The 23,777-nt window shown below is 49.5% G+C and overlaps 3 protein-coding genes across 4 annotated transcripts; all 3 read right to left on the bottom strand.

Annotated features, from left to right (window-relative positions):
• Positions 1-8,567: 8,567 nt before the first annotated feature.
• On the bottom strand, positions 8,568-12,041 carry LOC117837332 (translocase of chloroplast 120, chloroplastic). The gene is made up of 2 exons (XM_034716938.2): positions 11,885-12,041; positions 8,568-11,721 (listed from the first exon to the last, which is right to left on the bottom strand). Exon 2 carries the CDS (start codon positions 11,687-11,689, stop codon positions 8,756-8,758), a length of 2,934 nt encoding a protein of 977 aa, XP_034572829.1. The 5' UTR covers positions 11,690-11,721; positions 11,885-12,041; the 3' UTR covers positions 8,568-8,755.
• Positions 12,042-15,921: 3,880 nt separating this feature from the next.
• LOC117837336 (U-box domain-containing protein 36) lies at positions 15,922-19,553 on the bottom strand. Of its 2 annotated transcripts, none has more exons than XM_034716940.2 (8): positions 18,492-19,553; positions 17,909-18,030; positions 17,608-17,729; positions 17,385-17,489; positions 17,210-17,300; positions 16,981-17,121; positions 16,471-16,875; positions 15,922-16,320 (listed from the first exon to the last, which is right to left on the bottom strand). In XM_034716940.2, the coding sequence occupies exons 1-8, from the start codon at positions 18,643-18,645 to the stop codon at positions 16,129-16,131; spliced, it is 1,332 nt and encodes a 443-aa protein (XP_034572831.1). In that variant the 5' UTR covers positions 18,646-19,553; the 3' UTR covers positions 15,922-16,128. The 2 variants fall into 2 exon arrangements, with proteins under 2 accessions (XP_034572831.1, XP_034572833.1); XM_034716942.2 differs by having other exon boundaries at positions 18,496-18,638.
• Positions 19,554-19,690: 137 nt separating this feature from the next.
• LOC117837334 (UDP-N-acetylmuramoyl-L-alanyl-D-glutamate--2,6-diaminopimelate ligase MurE homolog, chloroplastic) lies at positions 19,691-23,366 on the bottom strand. Its single transcript, XM_034716939.2, has 5 exons — positions 21,473-23,366; positions 21,204-21,320; positions 20,930-21,105; positions 20,423-20,568; positions 19,691-20,093 (listed from the first exon to the last, which is right to left on the bottom strand). The coding sequence occupies exons 1-5, from the start codon at positions 23,292-23,294 to the stop codon at positions 20,075-20,077; spliced, it is 2,280 nt and encodes a 759-aa protein (XP_034572830.1). The 5' UTR covers positions 23,295-23,366; the 3' UTR covers positions 19,691-20,074.
• Positions 23,367-23,777: the final 411 nt, after the last annotated feature.

The following is a 23,777-nucleotide window of genomic DNA, read 5'->3' as shown; positions in this document are numbered from 1 at the left end:
TCTCTACCTTTCCATCCACACCACTAATGAAAAGCCGAAACGGAAGCAAGCGAAGTTCAGGGAGCAATTTTCAGTAGGTAAAAAGAAAGGTTGATTTCTTTTTTTTTGAAAGGAAAAGGGCACGAGAGTGTGCTTATTTCATTGATAGAGGAGGGTTACAGCCGGCGAACCGGGCAAAAAAGGGGAAAAGGGGGAAAAAAGGAAAAATAGAGCGGGGAGGCGCCCAGAGTGTTATGTTTACAAAAGAAGGGCCGCTAGGTCTCTCGCTCCCGCTGCTAACCACAAGTTGGTTGAGGATTTGATTTTCGCCATTAGTGATGTCGTAGGGGAACCCTGGTGGCGGAAGATTCGGGAATTTCGCTCGTTCCATATTTCCCACATAATGAGTAGGGCGAGGCTTCTGGTCGCTTTGCGCGGGATCCCTGTTGTTGATGTGATATTGGTCCACCAATCTATGGCCGTTATACTGTGCTTCCATTGACCCGGTTGCAGGCTTTCTTGTGACAACCATTGGGCCACGAGTTTCTAAATTTGTTTTGTGTATCTGCATTCGGCTAGGAGATGGTGCGCAATCTCCATCGTGCATCGGCATAGGGTGCATGTTGGAGTGTGGTCCCAGCCCCGTTTTGCTAATCTGTCCGAAGTCCAGACCCTATTTTGGAGAATTAGCCAGGCAAAAACTTTGCATTTTGCTGGTGCCCAGGCTTGCCACACTGTTGCAAGGTTAGTCGTCTTCACACTACCTAAAGGTTGAGCCTTATATGCTGAAGCGATGGTGTATTGACCGCTCTGGGTGAATTTCCATGTAATTCCGTCCTCTTGGCTCGGATTTAATTGGTACTGTTGGATCAGAGGCCATAGTGCTACGAATTCGTTCAAAAGGGTGTTTGTAAGGCCTGTTGTGTGTTGAAGATCTCTGATCCAGTCGTTGTTGTGGAGTGCCTCTCGCACTGTCTTCTTTTTCCTTTTGGTTTTTGCGTAGAGTTGTGGGGCGATGTCCTTTGGTCGCCGGCCTGCTACCCACACATCCTGACAGAAACGTGTCTTGTCCCCATTGCCGATTTGGATCGTCGTACATGCAGCGAAGAGCAGTCTATCCCGGTCGTCGCATGGTGTTTCGGTTCTGACCCACGCCTTGTCCGGGGAAGCCCATTCATGCCATAGCCATCTAAGACGGAGCGCTCTTGCGAATTCATGAAGGTCTAGAATTCCAACGCCGCCTTGCTCTTTCGGTAAAGTTGTCCTCGTCTAGTTGATCTTGCATTTTCCCCCGGTGAGCTCGTTGTCTCCCGCCCATAGAAAACGTTTTCTTATTTTGTTGATGTCCTCTAGTACTTCTTTGGGCGTTCTGAGGGCCGTTAAGGTGTAGACGGGTTGTGAGGATAGGACGGACTTAGTGAGGCATAGCCGGCCGGCCTGTGTGAGGTTCCTTCCCTTCCACTTTGACAGTTTGCTCGCCACTTTGTCGATCATTGGTTGGAAATCTATACGGCGTAGTCGTTCGACCGTTAGAGAGAGGCCCAGGTATTTTATCGGGAAATTCCTCTGCGCTACAGGGAGGTTGCGGAGCACTTCCTGAATGTTAGTGTTAGAGCAGCTCATCGGTGTGACGCTAGTTTTGTGGATGTTCGTCTTGAGGCCTGTCGCTTCCCCGAAATTTTGCAGGAGGTTCTTCAGATTTGTGACGTCACGTGTAGTAGGCTTAATGAAAATCACCGCGTCATCGGCGTACATGGATGTTCTCATTCTTGACGCACGGTTATTTAGTTTATGAAGTAGTCCCTTTTTCGTGGCGGCCGATAGCAGGTACTGTCGTGGGTCTATCGCTAGGATGAAAAGTAGCGGTGAGAGCGGGTCGCCTTGTCGGAGTCCTCTCCCATGTTGTATGTGTTCCAGGGGAATTCCATTGAGTAAAATTCATGATGTTGACGTGGTCAGGATAGCCGCGATCCAGTCTCTCCATTTTTGTGGGAATCCTCTGCGTTGCATCATGGTGAGGAGGTAGTCCCATCGTACTGAGTCGAAAGCCTTGGATATGTCGAGTTTCATAAGCAGGGTCGGTTGACTGTGTCTGTGGAATCGGCGTGCCAGGTTTTGGACGTAGAGGAAGTTATCATGAATGCTTCGTCCTTTGATGAAAGCGCTTTGGCAAGGTGAGACTAGTTGGTTCATGAATGGAGCTAGGCGCAGGGCTAAGGTCTTTGTTATGATCTTCGCAATGGCATGGATCAGGCTGATGGGTCTGTAATCTGCTATGCTCTCTGCCCCTTCTTTTTTGGGTATTAGAATGATTGTGGCTTTGTTTAGTAGGTTTAGATCTGCACAGCGAGAGTTGAAAAAGGAAGAGATTGCCACCATGAGGCCGCCTTTGATCGCCTCCCAGCAGGTGGTGAAGAAGAGGCATGTATAGCCGTCTGGTCCGGGCGCTTTGTTTTTTGGCATCTGTGAGACGGCCCGCCGGACTTCGTCTTCCGTGAACGGGTTATCAAGCGTAGACAGATCGACGGCCGGGAAGGTTAGAGCTGACCAGTTTAAGTTGAGCGTTCTGCGCGGCGGTTCCCACATAACATTTTGGAAATGGTCTTGCACGATTTGTTGTTTGTCGTTATGGGTAAAGACCCAGCTATTGTCTTGACGTAGTTTTTGAATGAAGTTTTTCCTCCTCCTACCGTTTGCCTTTAAATGGAAGAACCTTGTGTTGGCATCTCCTTCTTTTAGGTATATGACTCTGGAGCATTGCTTTTTCCTGGCTCTCTCGATGACGGCCCATCCCATGAGTCTCTGTTTCAGTTTGCCCCTTAGCTGCGTTTCCACCGTAGATAGTGCTCTGGTATCCTGTGCCTCATCTAGTCGTAGTATCACCTCCTGAGCCATATGCATCTTCATTCTTGCGTCAGATAGCATTGATCTGCTCCAGCGTTTTAACGCCTACGACGTCTCATAAAGTTTATGGCCCAACCTGTGGAAAGGCTCCGTATGATGTGTCGGGGTATTCCAAGCCGTGGAGACTATCTATTGGAAATTTGGCAAGCATACCCAGAAGTTTTCAAATTTGAAAGTTGTAGGGTGTCGGAGGGTGGCATGGCTGGTTAGTAGCAGAGGACAGTGGTCGGAGTGGGATGATGATAGCGTGTGCAGTAGGCAATTATCAAATCGGAGGTCCCAGCTTTGGTTGCAGAAAACTCTATCGAGATGGACAAGCGTTGGTGTCCTACGTTCATTGCTCCATGTGAATCTTCTATTTTGCAGGTTTAATTCCTTTAAGCCGCAGTAGTTGATGGTGTTTCTGAACCTGTTCATAAGCCGTCGGTTGAGGTTCATATTGTTTTTATCTCTTGCGCGGTAGATTAAATTGAAGTCCCCTAGGATTATCCATTTTGTGTCGTCAGATGGTTTTAGCGACCGCATATGTCTTAGGAAGGCTTCTTTTTCGGGTCGTCGCACCGGGCCGTATACCGTGGTTAGCGTGAAGGTGGTCATGCAATGCCGAATTGTTACCTCCGCCGATATGGAATATCTACCAATTGTTATGTTTTGAATTTGTACCGCCGTGTCATGCCATAGTAGGAGGATCCCTCCTTTCGTGCCTATCGCCGGTTTATATGCAAAGCCGTTTAATTTGTAGGCTCCCAGAAAGGTGGCCAGGCTGGAGTCGATGGATTGTAGTTTTGTTTCTTGTAGGCATGCAATTTGGCACGGCATCGATCTCATCATATCATGTACGGATAGACAGCGTGCTGCCGCGTTTAGCCCTCGAACATTCCACGGTAAAATATCCAGGTTGGTGTATGTCATAATGCAGTGTTTTGCCTCATGTGGTGTACGTCGCTGCAGTGATTTGAGCGACTAAAATCGTTGGCGGTTATGCATAAGGTACTGTTGGTGGTTGTTAGGCGTGGCCTAAGAACAACGTGGGTAGCAGGCCCCCATAATTGTAAGGCAGTTCGTAGGTTCGTGATACATATAATTGCCCGAAGGTCGAAGCCAGCAGGGCGTGGAAGGTTAAAAGCACGAAGGTCGCAGCCAGCAGGGCTTTGCAGTACAGGTGGTGATACAAACAAAAGGACGAACGGCATGTAGTGCCAGTGGACGCTCGAAGTTGTTGTCGCCGCTCTAAGCTGTGGGGTCCCCATTAATCTGTTGTAGCTCCGCCGCGGCCGTGCCTGCGTGATTCATGAGTGCTTCTCCTAGCATGTCCACACCTTCATCGTCAAGGCCAAAGATGGCTGTCAGGGCTGCCACTATGTTCTCCAGGAGGGGTCCCTGGAACATTGACTAGAAGTCGTGAAGGATCTCGTCAATTGGTGCCATCTCTTCATTGGTTAGTCCCAGCTTTCGGCATAAGTTTCTTTGCGCCTTCTCGGCCACCGGGATGGATGGCTTCCTTGCAAGCCGCGCACTTCTTCGAACCGCCGTCATGTCGAAGGTGCGGCGTTGACGTTGGCGACGCAGCCCAGGCTCCTGGAGCAGTGGTGGAGGTGGATTGCAGAAAAGAGATTTAATCTCTCTCAGATCCTGCTCTCCCTCCCTCTGCCCGTTCTGTGTGCTCTCCTGATCCACATGCGCTTTGAAGCCCATGCCAGAATTGGGCCTGCCTTGGCGAGCGGCGCCGGGTGGCAGGCCGACACCAACCAGCGCCCCCCCCCCCCTGCAGAGCTGGCCGCGTGGGCCGGAGACCCGGCAACGGGCGGGGAGAGTGCCCCCTGCGCCACCGGGCCGTCGTGTGCCACCATCCGGACTGGCGTCGTTGGCGTGTGACCCGGTGTGGGGGAGTGGCCCAACGAGGCCCCGTTCACAGTCGGGCCACAAGCGTAGGCCACGCCCAGGCCAAGCAATGTGGACCGGTGGCCCAGCTGGGTTGTGTCCGCCTCATGGGTTGATGTAACCTGGGCCGCTGGCCCGATAGCAAGTGGCCCATTCTCCAGGACGTCGTCGCGGCCCACAGTAACCATGGCCTGCTTGATGCCGAAGGACATGGCGTCGAGCGCTCGTTCGACGTCCGCCACCGTCGGCGATGGCGGCGTCGGGAGGAGTGCCGCCCGCAGGGTGCTGAAGACTTGGGGTAGTGAGATGGTTGCGGACCAGTATTTTTCCCCCGGGGATGTGTCATCGAAGCCTAGGCGGTCGGTGAGCCAGGAGATCTTGCGTGTGTAGTCGTCGGTGTGAAGTCCCCTGTTCCTGGCTTCCAGAGCAAAACAGTTAGTTGGTGCCGTTACCTGGTTGTGCTTCATCATCGCGGTCGCCTAGGCCTGGAACAGAGCTCAGAGTTGAGACGGGTTGTGGATGCTCTGCTCCTGTGCGCCCAGAGCATGGTGTCGTCCTTGTGGCGGCACGTAGTTGCGGCGGGGCGGTGACCTGGTGCGGTCGCGGCGCCCAGCATCCGTGCAGCCCCAGTAGGCGTCGCCGTATTTGCGCCCGTGGCCTGGGTGGTCATAGTCGCGGTGCTCGTCGTCGTCGTCGTCGTCCCCGCGCCGGGGCGGCCAGACAAAATCTCGCTTGCAAGTTTGTCCAGCCGCCCGGTGCTTGGTTCGGCTCCTGTCCTCCTGGCGAGCGTGTCATCCCCGCTCGTGTCCGCCACCAGCCGCGTCGCCTTCGCCGGAAGCTCCGCGCCCGGCGCCGGCGGCACCAGAGGCACCGTTCCTTCCTCATCGCTGGTCTTCCGTCCTTCTGTCGCCGCGGTCGCTGTGGGTCCGTGGTTCAGGCTCTCGCGGCGGTCGAGGCAGCCTAGCTGGGAAGCGTGACCTCGCGTCCGGTGGGGCACCATCGATGAGGCCATACCGCCATTCATACCGGCGACGAAGCGGAGTAATGTTCTCCGGGTCGTTGACGGCTTGCTGTAGATTGCGCGCTGCCGCTGTGTAGTCCTCCAGGAGGGGCATATGGATGAAGACCTCATAGCGGGCTCCTTGCTGCCAGGATGTTAGGGGAGGTTCGGCCGACACAGAGAAGGTGGAGGATTTGGTCGCCGGGCTGTGGACGAAGGCGAGCCATACCTTCTTCGGGATCTCGCTCGGGTCCACCGTCCACACCCAGAGCTCGATGTGTCTGGAGTCCGCCGGCTGGACGAGGTTGGTGACGATGTGCTGCAGCGCACACTTGTGGCCGATGACGCGCTCGACGATTTTTGGCGTCCAGGCGTGGCTCGGGATGCCGTCGAGGCAGAGCCGCACCCTGTAGAAGATGCGGAAGCCGAGGGCGTGGGTGAAGCTGCGCCATGGCCGGAGGCAGATATCGATACCCCCGCCGGTGAAACATCCACGGCGCCGTGCCTCCGCCGCCTGTGTCGCACTGTCGAAGCGGATGAGGTAAGGCTCCGGTTGATGAAGCGTGACGTTGACTTCGCCGGGGCGCAGGTGGAGCTCCCTGCTGATGAGCCCCGCAATGTCCCAGGCTCCGGCACCCGGCGGTAGGTGTAGCGCCCATGGGACGAGGGCGCAGGCCTCCCATTCCCTCGCGTCGTGCTCAAGGTGGAAGGAATCGGAGACGAAGATCGTTTCAACCTCCGGTCGCGTGTGGGGGTCGCCAATGGCCATGCTGCTGGCGGTTTTGTGGCTTGACGGCGGGAGTGGGGTAGCTGAGGTGGTCGAGGTGCACGGCGTGGTGGCGACCGGGGCGTGGTTGCGTGGGCGGGGCGTGGATGTTGGGTGTGGCGCAGGGGGAACGGGGCGGTGGCTGGTGGGGGCTTTGGGACGGGTTGCAGAGGATGCGGCGGTCCTCGCCTTGCAGTCACGCTCCTTGTGGCCGAAGCGCCGGCAGCGGAAGCAGCGCATTGGGTCACGGTACGAAGCAGCCCGGTGGTCAGGCGCAAGGCAAATGAAGCAGCGCCCCGCAGTCACACGGTTGAAGGCGAGCAGAGCTTTGGTGGGTGGCTTCCTTGAAGAGCTCCTGTAGTGGCGGTCATCTCCGCCGTCGCGTCGCGGCTTCTCGGGCGGCGCACGCTGCCGCGCCCGACGGCGCATCACTAGCTGCCACTCCTGAGCTGGTTGACGCGTCTGAAGTCCCGGTGTCGTGCCGCGCTTGGCCCGGTAAGCTGCTGACGCCGTGGTGTGTTGAATGCGTCGTAGAGCAGTCGCATCGCCGGAGTTACTGCCCCTTCCTCTGGCAGGGCCACGGTGGTCTTCTTTGGAACGCCGGACGGGACGATAGGTGGAGGAATTGAAGGCCCCCCCTTTGACTGCCTCTGCGTAGGACGGTCGCCTGCCAGGGTGGCGCTCCGGCACCAAATCCGCCGTCGGAGGCCGTAGATCAGGTGAGGGGACGCGCGGATCTGGCGAATCCGGCACCCACTCGTCGTCGATGGGCACCGGCCGGCCATCACGGGGAGGCGGAGGCGGGGACGGGGAGAAGAACTTCTCCCAGGAGGAACGCGCGCGTGGGGAGGTTGGTGGGGGGGGGGCACGGCTGCAGGGGTGCTTGTCGGGGTAGCGATCTGCGGAGGAGGCGCAGGGGCGAGGGAGGTCCGGTCGTCGCCGGCGAGGGGCGGGGCGGCGATGGGGGCGAAGGTGGGCGCCATTGCTACCTTAACATTATTTATTAAGCTCATGAAATCCATGCTGCCATAGAGTAGTCTGCACCACAACCCGAAAGGTTGATTTCTGGAAGAACAGTAAGCAAGACCATCGCACCACACAGTCTGCAGAGCCTTTGCCTGTGCCCTCTAAGGCTCCAAGTAACAAGCATCCAGTTCAACGCTGTTCATCCATGCAGTGAGTGAGCCAGTATAAGCAGTTCAGAGGCTGCAATCTTTCAAAGGAGCTGAAGAACCGATAAGAGCACAGAGCTCGTAATTGGCGCACCCTCACTAGATACCTTCTTGACAAAAGCTCACTAGATTCTGTGTAGCTTAAAAGGCAAGAATCTCTGAACAAGAGCGTGGATCCGCAGGTGGATAAATAAAACCTTGTAATAGTAGTTACCTTGGCGACGACTCATCCGCAACAAGACCAAAGCGACGAAACAGGGATGGAAATTTCTGTCCCCGCCGAAACGGGGAATCTTGCCAAGCAGAGCTGTCCCTTTTCTGCTCGTTGCCGCTCTCCAACGCCTGCAGAGCGCCGACCCCGTCCAAGGAAGGAATCAGCTACGCCCCGCCCTTCCATGTCAGCATCAGTGCGTCACCCTCCCAGGCGGGGCCATCTTATTCTTCTCGAGCTGAGTAGTAGGTCAGTTACTGCTGCGCCAGGGCAATAGGAGTAGTACAGAAGGGTGATTGCTCTGAAAAAGAACTGAAGAAAAAAATATCAAGTGCACTGGGCCATCAGACGTGCAGTGCGGAACGCGGAGAACGTAGACCATGGCTTGGTGAGACTCGTTGTCAATCCCTCTTTAAAAACGTTGTGCGCGTAAAAGTAAAACGTAACAATTTGACTGGTTCAATACTCCAGATCGAGTCACAAGCTCTGATATAGCATGGCTGGAAATTCACTAACTGAAACATTTAAAGACTCGTATATAATACACTTATCCAGAAACTAGAACAGCAACCTGCAACTGGGATTCAGATGTTAGATAACAGTAATAAGCCGACGAAATCTGGCAAAGTAGAAGGATGAATTTTGCAATCCAGCTTCACCAGAAAGAGCTCAATGTTGCATTGATGTGTTATGCTGCAATTTTCACCAAAAACGAGCCCAGAAGAAAGCATAGTTACAAAGTTGCCAACGAAAGAACAAAATAAATAGAAAGTTCTAATTTATGCTAGAGTTGCCCTATGACGCTCTCACTGTCTTTTTCAGGCCTATATGTAAATCAAATACTAAGTAGATTCAGAGTAGTTCTGTAACAGCTTTCTGATGTTCTGGAAAATAGGCACCAGGGCAACAAGCGCAAGCTCAAGATGCTCCGAGCTGTTCAGGCGAATGCCGACTTGGCCAGTCCCCTTGTTGCTTAGATTCGCATGCCCAACCAAGTTGCTAGCTCTTCCAGCAGGGATCTGAGACTGGATGTTGCAGCCGATCGCCAGATCCCCATGCCAATCCACAACAGATAATGCAAGTGTGGAAAGCATCCGCCCGATTGGGTAATCTTTGTCCCTCAAAGTTGCTTCGAGGCGGCCTCCATAGGCCACGTCACCCCTCCCACTCATGGCGCCACCGCCTACCAGGACCCTGAGCTGCTTATTCACTATCAGTTTGTCTTCAATCTTCACACCAGCTGATACGGAATCCCCAAGGAGCGTAGCAGATATCCCAGCAGCTGTGTTGTTGCGCCTAAAGTTCTTAAATCTTGACTCGCCACGAATTGTGTATGCCATATCCTTGCCAACAGACTGCAAATCAAGACCAAGTGAAGTAGTTTTTCCCTCAGCATGCTTAACTGAACTTGCAACCTCCATTTGCATAGAGCAATCCTTCTTGTCCTTTGTTAGTTGCCCAGATATGGACAGAGGAACTTTCCCTTTGACAGCAAACAATCTTTCGACATTAAGTCCCTCATAACCAACATCATGGTCCCAACCCTGGGTTTCCAACACAGGTCTCACAAGCCATTCACTTGGTGTATCCAGAAAACGATAACGATGGCTAGGATTATCTGAATCAAAAGATGAGGGCAGTACCATGTCAGGCATAGGCACTGCAACATTGGTTGGAGTATTAGGATCATCTTCGGAGTTGCTGTTGTTAAAATCATTTGCTCGAGTGCTGGCTTCTGCTGCCATTTTCTTCATCAACTTACGCCGCATCCTTTCCTCTTTCAGCTGTTTTCTGTAGAACAACTTCTCTCTGTAATCTAACTCCTCAAGATATGCCTTCTGCTGTGCCTTATTCAGCTTGGAAAGCTGAGCTTTTGTGAGGCGCTTGAAAGGAGGCAAATCGTCATAATCTGAATCATCATCTGAATCACAATCATCTGCTGAATCATCTTCAAGATCATCATCATCACCAAACTGCTCCTCTGGTAACTTCAGTGGGGCCCGAGACTGAAGAAGGGAAGAGAGGAGGAAAGGCAGCGGAGGAATCCTCGTACGAGAAAGTTTACCAACTGGATTACTATCCTGCAACTTGAGGAGTACATTAGCCTCTGCTAATACCTTCGAAGCAAAACAAAGAAGCAGCAGCTGTGGCTTCCAGACCTGTCCATTTGGTAAAACCCGCTGTCCAGCCCTGTTTGTCCTGCACGCTGCGTGATTTTCCACCAGGGATACTGGATTCATAAGACGGATATCACCAGCAGCTTGCCTTATAGCTTGCTGCACTACATGAGACCTCTGGGTGACAAACATCTCATAGCTCAGAGGAATTCCATTAAGCCCATCTGGTGGCGCAGATGCAGCATGAGTTAGCACGACAATGGCATTGAACCAGACTGATGCTCCAAACACTTTTGTGATGGTTTGCAACAGAGGGACATCACCATTGTCCCTGCTCTGCATATCCAATCTGTCAAAATAAAGAACAATATCGGGAGGGTTTTTGCTAATAAGCCTCTTCACAGAGTTGAGAACCTTCTGGTTGTGGTGTTGTTCTAAAGATGAGCATGAAAGTCCAGGTGTATCAATCACTTTTACTCTGATTCCCTCAACTGTACCAACCACTTCTTGAACCTTTCTAGTACTGAAATCAAAAGCATTTGTATCCAACCTGGTATCATCAAAAATCGAATTAATGGTAGCACTCTTACCAACCCCAGTTTTACCAAGAACCAAGATGGTGCATGAAAAATCAAGGGGCTCATTTCCAGCAGCTTCAAGACGTTCTGCCATCTCTCTTGCCCGGTCAAAGCTAAATGACCCATTAGCAGTCGTTCTTCTAAGTTGTTCTGCCAGTCCAAGGCGGTACAGAACCTGTGAAACAACCATATTATGAGGCGTTTGCCCGAACCTGTGAGCAAGACGTAAAAACTTAACCCGGATCATCTGAAGCTTCTCATGAATTTCATCATTCTCATCTCCATCATCCTCAGCAGACTCAGTAGCCGACTGGCTTCCCCTATCCAAAGAGGCGGATCCATTGAAGCGGACCTGTTGAACAGGACGAGCAGGAGGCTGCAACAAGGAAGATGACGAACCAAGCCCAGCAGGACGAGATGGCAACGAGGGACCATTGGAACGACCAGAAACAGCGCTATTAGATTGTGCAGGAGTAGAACTACTGCTTGTGGATTGTGCAGGAGGTGCAGAGGTAGCTGTATTCTCATCATCTGAGGAGCTCAAACCGTCCAATTCCTCAACGACAACAGCAGGCTCAGCTGAAGATTTCATGTCCTTCTCTAACCTCTTCCCCTTTGTACGATCAGCCAAAACAGCTGCAGTCACATACTCCCTGATCGCTTGCCCCATTGCATTCTCATCTGCACTCTCCTGATTCACATCACTGGCAATGCTTTCCTCGATGTCGATCTCGGCACGAGGACTGGCCTCATCCCACTTCTCCGCGGCACGCTGCCCGGTCTCCAGCACCACTCTGGTGTTCGGCGTCACCACTGGCTGGTGATCGCCGGCCAGCGGCGTCCCGGCCGCGCCCGACTCCACGGCACCGCCTCCCGGGCCCCGATTTTCTTCCCCAACCTCATCCCCGTCACCATCCTGCGCCGCAACCGCATCGTCCCCGCCCTCCACCACCACGTCAACACCGCCCTCCTCCTCCGCCGCCACTATCTTCACGGCGGATTCCTCCGCCTCGGGGACTCCGCCGTTCTCGCCCGCCCGATCCTCCGGGCGCCCCCCGCCGACGACGCCGCCGTTCTCCATGTAAGCACACCCGACGGCGCGGGAGCGAAACCCTAGTCCGACACGAAGAGAAAACGGGACGGATCAAACGACAGCAACAGGAGGAAAAAACAAACGAACAAACGTACAATTACAAGCGAACAGAGACTGAACAATCGAAGAAAAAAGAAGCGAAGATGTGGTCGACGGATCCGGAGGGAGATGGTGGGCACCAACCTGCGAGGAGGCGGAGGCGGTGATGGCGGCGGCGAGGTAGATGAGATCGCCTCGCGCGGCGAGGCCCCGGCCAGGAAAAGGAGGGAGAGGAGTATGGTCAGGTCAGGGTCAGGTCCTGGGGTTGCGGGGCTGCGCCTACAGCTACAGAGAGAAGTCGCGAAGGCCGGATGGATGCCTCCGCCGTTTTTGCTGGGCTAGGCTAAAACCCTGCAGATCTGCTGTGAGGCCGGTTTTACCAGTGGCCTGCAGCAAAAGGCAGCTAGTTTACGGGCCCGGCTTTTTCTAAAGTAAATTTGGGCCCGTTAATTCAGAGAGAAGGACCGAATAAAAATTTTAATTTGCTATCTGAAAACGGGCTTGGAACTTCAATTAGGGCTAATTTGGAAGGTCATGGCTGATTAGCCCCGCGAAGAGGAATAACCTCAATGGGGATTATATGGACTTCGCAATCCCCCTCCACCAGCAGAGCAGTGCTGCCCCCTCCCCCGTCGCTGTTTGGAGAGACAGGGCAGGGGCAGGGCAGTCCTGAGCTCCTGACGCAGGGCGCCAATACCAACACATGCTCTCTTTTTTAAAAAAAAAGATACCAACCAATAATACATGCCATACAGAGCATCACTTTTATCTTGCACATGAGCAAACCATCAGATAGCAATGTACATGAGCAGCTCATTTGAGATGGCATGCAGATAAAGAAGCAAGATCTACCACCAAATCATCAGGCCATTGCAATGGTACACCGTATGTCTACAGCAAGTCATTTGACCACAAATTGAAAAAAAAAACATTTCCATAACTGGAAGACAAATGAGCACAACATTGCCTCCAAAGAGTTATCATACAGAACTTCAGTCCTACATAACCCTTCTTGCCCTAGATGATGCATAAGAATTGATGGCTACTACACTACACAATATCATATGGTAAAGCACATGGCGTTTTCTTCATACCACCGTTGTCAGAGATTTGCCCGAGGAAACCTATAAATCAGAGGTTTTGAACACAAGTTAGTCAAGAGAATTCAAAAAAAATACAAACTGGTATTTTAATCAGAATAACTTGTCATATTGAATGTTATGGAAGAAAGGTATAAATCGAGCGTCTGATGCAATCTTCACGTGCTGAAGATTTCGACTGCACTGGAACCCAAAAAATAAAGCAAAGGAGAACAATCGAATGCAGTCAATAACTTTTTTCCTTTCTTTCAGGTATCGCATATCATATCTGAATGAATAAGCAAAACCAGCACAACTGCTAGCTAGCAGCAGTTCTGGAACCAACAATCATTCATTGAGCTGTTGCTTTCAAAGAGATAGTACATGAACAATCAAACAAATCCATTAATCAGTGGTTAACATAATCAGTTCTAAGAAAATGAAAAAAGAAAACAGACTCAAGCTGCAGTTTCATATCTGAACCTGGCTCATTAGGCTAAAAAATTGTGGAACAAACAGGTTGCTGCAACGCACAACTTCTCTATTGTAGATTAAACCTTTTCTACCATTCACATAAACACAACTGGGCAGATAGCATATTACCAATGGGCTTCCAAACAAAGTTTGAACTTAATTCAAGGAAGAAAAAATAACATGTTGCTATCTACAAATGTTGGTGAAAGAACCTGCTGGGTAAAGTACCAATGTTGGAGAAAGAACCTGCTGGGTAAAGATGTTGCTCTTTCGGGTGTCATGTACAGGACGTGGAATCTGCCATTCTCAGCATCTCCTTGTAGTTAGCTAGTACCTGATAGGATCGGACATAACCAAGGCATACTGTAATGACAGTACCTGATTAGAGAAGCGATGTCCTCGACAAGCTAGTCAATCCCTCAAGAATCCCCTCGTTGCTGTGATCCCTAAGACATCTACAATTAGATAAATAATAAAAGATCATGACAATTGTGCACAAGGTAATATTAGGCAAAAATGAAACACCAGTTCTGCAGATAACTTATAGCTGTAGCGTCTAATGACTTTTTAGAATAATATAGGAAGTGCTGGCAATGGTCTAAAACAAATCAATTGATGCAAATATATACCCATATGTGAAAAACAACAATGTACTGAAGGAAGTCACAACACCTCATTCAAATAGCGTACAGTGTAAGCAAAATTTGTTTCACTGATGAAAAAGAGTTGTTTAACTACTTGCTGCAAATTTCAGTTTTTCTACCTGCTACCTCTCTCTTGGCTGAAACCAATGCTCTCTTTTTCTTTGTTTCTTCACATATGCAAAATTGGTGCAAAGTTTGCAGTTGTACCTCAAATCCTGATCTGGTCAGAGACACTACGGCTGTACCTCAAATGAGCTTACAAAACATGTTTTGTGACTAGCATTACAAAGGTGCTACTAGGTTTGTTCTGACGAAGACCACAAATTGTAAAAAAGCACAAGCAAATATTTCATTGACGAGCAAACAGCAAAAATCTCCCTCCCATTTGCCTTCCTCAAACTCCTGTGCTCTGTAAACAGCAAATATCTGAGAACAATTGCAAAGACCATGCGAGATAAACTCCGGAGGAGAGATGGCGTAGAAGACGACCTTTGAGAGCTGGAACTGCCGGAGTGGTAGATGAGGAAGTCGAGGTGGAGGTGCATTGGTGAGTGATGCCGACGTGGAGATGTCCCTGTAGATCGAGATGGGGAGGGGAGCGGCGATATTGCAGTCACCTGGACGGAGATGGCTGAGGCGAGCGACGGTGTTGTAGACGGGAATGCGGAGCGGATGTGTCGCAGGTCGAGATGTCCACGGCGGCGTTCAATAGCACAATATCTTGATGCCAACTAGGAATCAGGAGAGACAAAAATTAGTCTGCAACTCTGCATATACATCCTGATGATAGTGAAGGACCGATGCAACATCGGTGGTCAATGAAAAGGTTGGATAATATTCATATATCTTCACATCTTACTGAAATGATAATTGAAACAAGAAAAAAAAAGCAATAATAAGGTATGCATACTTAACAGTGAATTCGGGAACATGATCTAGTCTGAAAAAGGTTTACACGATGAACATTGGTGAGGCTTGAGGAAGTGAATTCGGGAAATACCAGGGAAATTTAGCCTGGGAACGGAATTCGCGTGGAGAGCCCACACAGGGAAATCACAGGAACCCGGCGGGATTTTCTGTTCCCAAAGGAGCCCTTAGGGTTTTGCAATTAAGATTACCACAAATGGAGTTTCGAGGGTGACCAAAATGCTTGCCTTGGCACTTTCTTTTATTGCTCTGTAGACCTGAAGCCAGGTGATTTCTGCATCCCAAAACACAGTCTGATTATGTATGCTACTCTTCCATATTGGTCGGCAATAACCCTGACGGATCCTACTTTGCGAATGGGAAAGGAAAGGGAAAAAGGAGTGGCAACTGGGAAAAGCAAAAGGAAGATAAAGGAAAGAGGGAGAAGGAAACCAAGAAAGAGAGCTCATCGGTTTGTCCGTTTCCGTCGAGCCGCGCGCCTGACACGTTGGAGGCTAACAGTGGTCCCACGTGTAAGGGAAGATCAATATGGTGTAGGGCCCACGCCATTGCCGCGCGAGTTAGGGGGCATTTGATATCATGTTAAACTTTAACGCTGTCACATCGGATGTTCCGATGCTAATTAGGAGGATTTAAATATGAGTTAATTACAAAACTAATAGCAGAACTCCTAGGCTAAATCGCGAGACAGATCTATTAAACCTAATTAGTCTATCATTAGTGAATGGTTACTGTAGCACCACTTGTCAAATCATAGACTAATTAGGCTTAATAGATTCGTCTCGCGATTTAGCCTAGGGGTTGTGCAATTAATTTTGTAATTAGCTTATATTTAATACTCCTAATTAGTGTCAAATATCTGATAGACAGGGACTAAAGTTTAGCCCTATCTCCCAAACACCTCCTTCCTCGACGTATCCCTCCCTCTGTTCCCAACTTCGATGGCTTTGAGAATTGATGAACGAAGACAGAGAGGGTTGTGGCCTCGTGGGGCTGAGGTGTCGCCTACCTTGCACGCATCACAGAATCAGTGAATCACACACGAAACAGGCAAAGAGAACACTGAACACACATAATATAAGGGTTTCCTAACCGAAGCCAGAGCTATTTTAGCGTCACATATGTTGTTCGTCTTATTCGGTTACCCCCCACCTAACACACTGTATACAAGCCTGCAAAAGGGTATATATGGCCACGAAATCTGAAGCTGGCACTAGCAAGTGCAGTTCACCGGTGGGGAAACAAAAATCGAAGTGCAACAGCGTCACGAGAATCCGTGCTGCCGCCGCCGCCTCATCGTGTAGTCTTGGATCACGGCGCCAAGCGCGAAATTCGGCGCGAGCTCACGGTGCGCGGTCACGGGGGACGCGTCGTTCCTTCCGTCGAGCCAGCCTCTGATGGCGCCGGCCTCGTACGTGAACCCGTCCGCTGCAACGTGAGGGTCCCTCATGGGCTCCTGCAAAAATCAACGGAACCATCTTCAGAGTTCAGAAACTCTGTTGCAAAGTGCCACAGATTATTCCAGATCGACATGCAGGTTGTCACAATTCAGAAATCATCTGAAGTGATGTGCCTTTGCAGTGTTGTGTTATGAGGATGCAGTCACCTGAAGGATGGGGCAGAGGAAGTAGGAAGGGACGCACTCTTCGTCGTACGGTGACTGTATGACCGACGACGGCGAGAATGCGGTCAGCTTGCTTTGGCTGAGCAGGGCCTGCAGTTCTCTGCCACCAGCGTCAAGATCAGTCTGTATGCGGACATGCTCCTTTTGTGGTTCAGTGTCTTGACCAGCTGTTCCGAGGACGTCATCCATGCCGAGGATGCGCCATTCGAAGGTCAATTCCTCTGACATTGCCTCTTGGAGTTCGTCAGGGAATGTGTTCTGCTCATCCATGGGCAGGTGGTTTGCTTGTTTTAACTGAGCGATTTCCCAGTTTGCTCTTGCAAGAGCCTCTTCAAGCTCTTCGCGCTTCCTCACCTCCTCCAAGTACAACTCCTGGTATTCATTTGCCTGGAAGATTCAAAGTTCTGATCAAAATCTAAAAAAATATATGCAACTAGAATAGCTTATTTCTCAATGAATTGGTATATAATCATATAGAACAAGGAACTATACTTTCTGAAGAGCTGAAACCACTTCGTCGTCTGCCTTTAGGCGCCTAGAAGATTCGTTTAGAGCTCTCTTCATCAAGTTCTCAGCTGCTATGCATGCCTCTTTGAGCTCATCATATAACCCCAATTCCGACTGAATGTCATCCTACACAACAGCGGTAGAAAATAAAAAATATAAGCTCATCGTAATCTTCAGAACCAGGAGATGCCCTTGCATTCTCTCCGTCACGCACCTCTTTCTGGTAAGGTATTAACTGCAGAGCTTGGTGATCAAAATCAGGAAGCAAAGGTGTAGCTGATGGTGCAGGCTCCACTTCCTTGCCCCTATCATAGAAAACTTGATCAGAAATTTGGGAGTCCCTAACTCATTAGATACCAGATATCCAAAAGTTACAGCTCAGACTGTACCTGGTACATATTAGATGTCCCTTACAAGTAAACCAAATCTTGCATGACGGATCAGCTCTCTGCATAATTTCTGTTGCTGTCCTAGACTTAGGTTTGTCCATTTTTCTGAAACCAACGTTGACAGATATAGTTTTGATACATGCTGGCTTTACAACTTCCTAAGTTTACCAGAAACAGAATTTAAATTTGAAAAAAAAACAGGATTTAGTTATGTCAGATTTACCTTGAGTATTGCCTGTCTGCAGCAGCTGAAATAACTAGCCTAGTGACTCTATGCAGGCCAATAAGTTCAACCAGACCAGCTACCACATCTTCCTTCTCAAAAACTAGTTTCTCACATCTTACCTGAAAATTGAAATTTACAAAACATTAGGGACCTCAGCCACCCTGTCCCATTTGACCTAATGCTAATTTTGAAGCTGTCAACTGCAAGCCAAAACCACATGGAGAAGGATAAATGTACAAGAATATGACACATCGGCACAGTATATATACATGAACTTGAGGAAGAACCAAAATAGCACCTTCATTTTCGAGCACTGATGAACATAGCCGTCTAGCTGTTTGTTCGCCTTTTCACGTTCCATCCTTCTGAACAGTTTCACTTGCTCCGGGCTCAGTTTACTAGAATGAAATTTGACTCCCACTGACATAAAAAAGATAGAATTAATAAAATTATCTAACCACATCAGGCACATGTCGAATTAAAATCTCTGCAGCAGTTACAGGTACAGTTCGCAACATTCCATAAAAGAAATCATAGATTAGTTTTATCCTAAAGGCAAGGTAACGTTATTGTTCCCAGCTTACAGGAAGAGTTAGGCAGATGGCTAGGCTGACACTTCTTTTACCTTCACAGTCCAATATTTCACTAGCATATATTCTATTTAATCTGATATGATACTACTATAATTTTGGATTGCACATGATTCACCTTATTGGTACACGAGTGAGCAAACTGCAGGAGTTGGCCCACAACACATCATGATCAATTCATGGTGGCCGGTGGCCTCAAATTCTAGTGGCCATAAGCCCACAATCATCGAACAAGTATTTGCAAATTCCTTCAGCAACAGAACAGAGCATATAAGATCAAGAGACACGTACTCACTGGAATCATCTGCGGCGGAACATGCACATGTGTAATCACAACGGTGGCTCCGCTGCTACCGAAATGGCTGAGAACCCACGACAGCGTGGACTGCCCCGCCTTGAACTCAGCCGGCAGCGCAACGAACACCTTCTCCGTCGCTGCCGCCATCCTCTTCGCAGAGTTTGCCGTGAAGCCTTGGTTTAAAAGATCCCCTTGTATGGTGGCATAAGAAACACGCAGACGTTGGACTTACGATACAAGAGACTATGGACGCGGGACAGTGACACCATGTGAGGAGGAAGCCAACAGCAAGCGACAGTGACATACAGAGGTGGCAAGGAGGAAGTTCCCAAGCTACCTGCAGTTCTGAACTCAGTGTGATCACTTGTCACATCAGACCAAAAAATTCTCGTTTCATAATGCCCTGTTCAGTTGACTGACTCATCCAGTCATCTATGAAATATTTTGATGGCTCAAGTTTCAACTCATTGAGAGTAAAGCACACGGCATGAAGCTATGAAATAGGAAGCATCAATAAAGAAAACTAAAAGGAAATACTGCTATTAAATACATGATCAGATGGACATGTTGGAATATCTGGTGCTAGAATATTTAATTACATAAAATTGTACATGTAGAATGGCAGAATATCAGTCTTGTATAATCTTAAAAGTCAGAAGATTTGCTACAGAGGCCGAGAGTGCACATAGATAAGAAGCAATCATGCAATAAACAAGCCTTATCATATCACTGAAACTTCAACACAAAACATTTACCAGATTAAAAAGGCCAGCTGTTACTTTACTAGGATCAAAATAGTCCACATAGTATGTGGAGCTGATTTTTTGAGACGCAGCATAGACCCAGCGTTTTTTATAACCAGAATAAACAACATCGTGATAGAGTGCAATAGGACACATGGCTGGTGTATAATGAACGTACAGGCACTGCAAACTACTATTCATGAGCTTATATTAAGCATGAGCATATTTTAAGAGTGCAGATGATTTAATAATGTAGCACAAAAGGTAGGCACAGAATAAGAGCTACCAGGAGCCGAAACTCTATCTGAGATAGATCACCAATAAAGATAGATTGACTAAAAAGAGTGATAGTTATAGCTATGAATAATTTAGACAAACTGTCAACTAAAAAAAGGAAACAATCTAGATGAATTGTCAACTAAAAGGCATTCTGTAAAACTCAGTCTAGATGGCAAGATAACTTCCAAAAGATCTTATATTCGCTGCCATTGGACATGCTGTTTTGAAATTGTGACGCCAGAAAGCCCTTACACTCTGTTTTGAAACCAGGAAGCTTCACCAATCCGCCATCACAGCAACCACAATTTACTGGACGGGAAGTTCCATGGACCATCTGGTCATCTACATAAGTATGGCAGTACAACAGAATAACTGATAAGCTAGTTTTTTGTTAGCTGTTAGCACTTTGGTTAGAAAACTTGGCACTTGCAGAAGTAATTTTCTTGCAGGGCTCAGATAGCCTATCTTTGAAAAGCACATCCTAGTAAAACTGGGAATCTGATGTTGCTCCTTGTGTAGATAAACACGACTCAACTATCTTGACTAAATCAAAATCAGTGGCTTTCTGGTAACCTGTGACAACAAAGAGAGCAAGATAATAAATTGGTGGTTTTCATGTGAGTTATTTTATACAAATCAGTATAGGTGAAACTCACATATAATCTGCATGTGAAATCACTAAATGCGAGGTTGTTATCAGGAATTCAAGTTCCAAAAATTAATAGGTTATGATTTCTGGGGGGGGGGGGGGGGGGGGGGGGGGGGGGGAGGGGGGGGGGGTTCAGTGAGCTTTTCTGTAATTGTGTATACTTGAAAAATGTTTGAAAGGGCTCAACCATCTAGCAATAACTCTAAACTCACAAGAAGAAGACCTAGTAACCAGTGATTTAGAACAAACATACCGCCAAGGGAATTCTGAGGTGTCTATTCCAGCTCGATGCAATTGATCAACGTATTGTAATGCTTCTCGGCACTCTTCCCTGTCATCAAAAAACTCACTTTTATCGCCTTCAATCTGATAGGTGTCATTCCCTTTGCCAGTGATAACCTGAAGGGACAAGCATAGCTGTCAGGATCATGATGAACCAAAAGGTGAACACTACTGCATTATAACTGGCATGGTTTAAAGAAATAAGATTACTTTCTCATCACAGAATTAATGTAGCACGATTACCACTTTCTAGATAGTGATGCAATAACAGTAACATAGGAGTAATTTACTTGTCCTTCCACTACTCATCTAACAGACAAAAGAAAGCATCTAGTGACTAATGAGACAGGGACTATATTTTTTAACTCCTGTATACATGATTATTAGTCTCAAAATTTCTTCACAACAGTGTTATTTGATCAGAGGCTCAGAGCTACAGAAATCTTCCTGATAATGGGAACCTTCGGAGAAAACGTACCACCACATCTCCTTGTTCTCCCATTGCAACAGCAGCTCGTACTGCAACTCTTCTAATATCATGTAGGAAGAGCCTATGTCCATTTGGAAGGGGTGGGTAATAATCGTTAGTACCATATTTCAAGTATTCTTCCATGGTCCAGCCTACACCCGCCAACATATCATCCAGGATATCCACTGCTCAGAATAGAATAACAAATTTGTGAGAAATTCAGCACAGTTATGAATTTACCTGACATATGATCTAAATATTAAATATTAATTGCGAATCATACATGGATCTTCATTTGCAGGATTGTCTGATGTCAACATGACAACATCACTTTTATCAGCCGCAACCTTTGTCATAACTGGCCTCTTCCCTCTTTCTTTCTCACCGCAACATCCAACAACTAAATAGAACAGCATAGCAGGAGGTTCAGTTCAAATACTATAAACAGAATAAATATGACACCACACACAACTAATCAACAATTCAAGACTGATACAACTCTCTGTAGGCAGTGTGCATTGTTAACAATAGCTGCAAGAGAAATTATCATACCAGTGATGATCCGGCGTGGGCCCAGCTCCCTTACACCATCCAGAAGCCTCGACAGAGCCTCTGGTGTCCTCGCGTGATCAACGATCACCCCAAATGCTTGCTCCTCATCAATTAGCTCACACTGGCCTGGGATAGCATCCACCTCTTCTATGCCCCTGACTATGTCCTCCAGTGGTGCGCCCACTGCAATGCCAACTGCCACAGTTGCAAGGATGTTGTAAATGTTGGCCCTTCCAAGCAGCCCTGAGGATATCTCAAGGATCCCATGCGGTGTCTGTACCAAAACCTCCGTTTCAAACAGGGAAAGCTGGTATTTGAGAGTGTACACATCAGCCTTCTTGTTCTCAAACGAATATGTCACCACCGGGACATCAAGCCCCCCTTGTGCAGCGAAGAATGGGGCAGTTGGATCATCAATGTTCACCACTTTACGATGGCGCTCAGGGTCCACCATTCTGGAGAACAGAGAGGCCATGCTGCCCATATACTCCTCATAGGTCATGCCATCCTCCCCATCAGTGTGCTTAACATTAGTCAGCACAGCAATATCATAATCTATCTCACTGTCCACTCCAGATGGAGGCATCTCATCAGTGGCTGTCTCCAACACAACTGCCTCAGCACCATTGTGTAACATTGTTGCCATCAGCTTCTGCACAGCAATGGGGTCACCAGATGCATCAGGTCGTGCATCAAGCTTGTTGCTGCCGAAAGCATAGGCTCCAAGAACGCCCACCATGCCGGTCCTCACCCCCATGGCCTCGTACATTGCTTTGACGAGGTGAGTTGTGGTAGTGACGCCATCCGTGCCAGTGACACCTATCACAGCCATGTCCGTGGACGGCCGCCTGTAGAGGCAGGCAGGGAGCACGCGGAGCGCGGCCGCAATGTCGTCCACAATGACCAGCGCGCGGCAGGCAAGGGTGCCCTCAATGTTGACGTCCTGATCGGCTACGACGGCAACGGCCCCTCGTTTGTCGGCCTCGGTCAGGCCCGCGAGCCCCTCCTCTCCCACGCACACAAAGAGGTCACCCGCGGCCACGAGGCTGGCGTCGTGCTGCACCCCCGCAAGCGCGACATCCTGGTCGCCCGTCACCGCCACCGGGACGAGCTTGCTCTCATCGAGGAGCTCGGCAAGCGTCATGCGGAAAGCTGGCTGCCGAATCCTGGCCCCCTCGAGGCCGAGCTCCTCGGTCACATCAAAGCCTTCCTCATCCTCGTCGAGCGGCAAGCCATCGTCTCCATCCTCGTCCTCGGCCCCCTCCGCCTCCTCGTCCTCCTCATCCGCCACGGACACAACACTGAGTCCCTGCAGCTTCCGAATCTCGTCGAGGTCGATCACCTCCTCGGGGGAGAGCTCGTCGGCGAGAACCTCGTCCTCGGGCTGCGACTGCGACGACGACGGCGGCGAAGCAGGAGACGGCTTGATGAGCCCGCGCCGCGTGAACTCCTCCCTCTTCTCTGCGATGGCGCGGTCGATCTCGTCGAAGAACTCGTCGTCGGGGTCGTAGCTCCCGCCGCCAGCGCCGCCGGCCTCGGATGGGGACGAGAAGAGCGGGTGGTCCGGGGTGATCTCGGGCTGCCGGCTCCGGGCGCGCTCGACGCTGCGCGCAAGCTGGTCGTAGCGGTTGAGGCCGTGGGACGAATCCTCCGCGGCCTCCGGGGGCTCGTCGTCCGCGGTTGGCGGGCGGAACCGTCGCGCGGCCGCGGCGGCGAGGCGCAGAGGGAGGCGGCGCGGGGCCGGCGGGGCCAGGGTTCTGGGAGGAGGGGGGCGGCACGCGGAGGGGAAGGGGAGGCGGAAGGCGAGGGGGGCCGTGGCCATGGGAGGCTGGCTGGGGGTTAGTGCTTGCTGGCACACTGTGTTGGTGGGGGGTTTTGGATTGGGGGACTGGGAAGAAGAAGAAGAAAGAGGGGATGAGGTAGCGGGTGGTGTGGCCGTGTGGGGTTTGTTTGCGTTCCCGAGCTGCTGCTGCTGCTGCTGGGCTGAGTTTTGAAATTTTGTGACTTGGATGTTGGTGGACTGTGGACCTGTGAGCTTTGGGCTGGGCTAAATAATTTGAATTTTTTATATTATATATTTTTTATTTTAATATTTTTAAAAATATATGTCCTAATAAAAAAATTGAAAATCTATTCGCATATGGCCGTTTCAATAGCCAACTGAAACGGCGGAATATATGTTAGGCCCACCTTATCTCCAGTTAAATCAACGGAATTTATATGAAAGTTGTAGGTATCGATGAGATCTACTATAGTTCAAACTTTTTATTTGGAATCATTTTGCTCAAATAACCGACATAAAGTT

Source organism: Setaria viridis, chromosome 9 (assembly GCF_005286985.2).
Source record: "Setaria viridis chromosome 9, Setaria_viridis_v4.0, whole genome shotgun sequence".
In the NCBI taxonomy this organism is placed as follows: Eukaryota; Viridiplantae; Streptophyta; class Magnoliopsida; order Poales; family Poaceae; genus Setaria; species Setaria viridis.
This window is presented reverse-complemented; position numbering and strand designations above follow the sequence as displayed.

Coding starts and splice junctions, on each gene's coding strand:
- LOC117837336 (XM_034716940.2), bottom strand. CDS start 18,645: ATGGCGGCAGCGACGGAGAAGGTGTTCGTTGCGCTGCCGGCTGAGTTC. Junction 17,730..17,908: donor ATCAGTGCTCGAAAATGAAG/GTGCTATTTTGG, acceptor TTCAATTTTCAG/GTAAGATGTGAGAAACTAGT. Junction 17,301..17,384: donor GGACATCTAATATGTACCAG/GTACAGTCTGAG, acceptor TTTCTATGATAG/GGGCAAGGAAGTGGAGCCTG.
- LOC117837334 (XM_034716939.2), bottom strand. CDS start 23,294: ATGGCCACGGCCCCCCTCGCCTTCCGCCTCCCCTTCCCCTCCGCGTGC. Junction 21,321..21,472: donor CCCACGCCGGATCATCACTG/GTATGATAATTT, acceptor TGTTCTATTTAG/TTGTTGGATGTTGCGGTGAG. Junction 21,106..21,203: donor TCCTGCAAATGAAGATCCAT/GTATGATTCGCA, acceptor TATTCTGAGCAG/TGGATATCCTGGATGATATG.
- LOC117837332 (XM_034716938.2), bottom strand. CDS start 11,689: ATGGAGAACGGCGGCGTCGTCGGCGGGGGGCGCCCGGAGGATCGGGCG.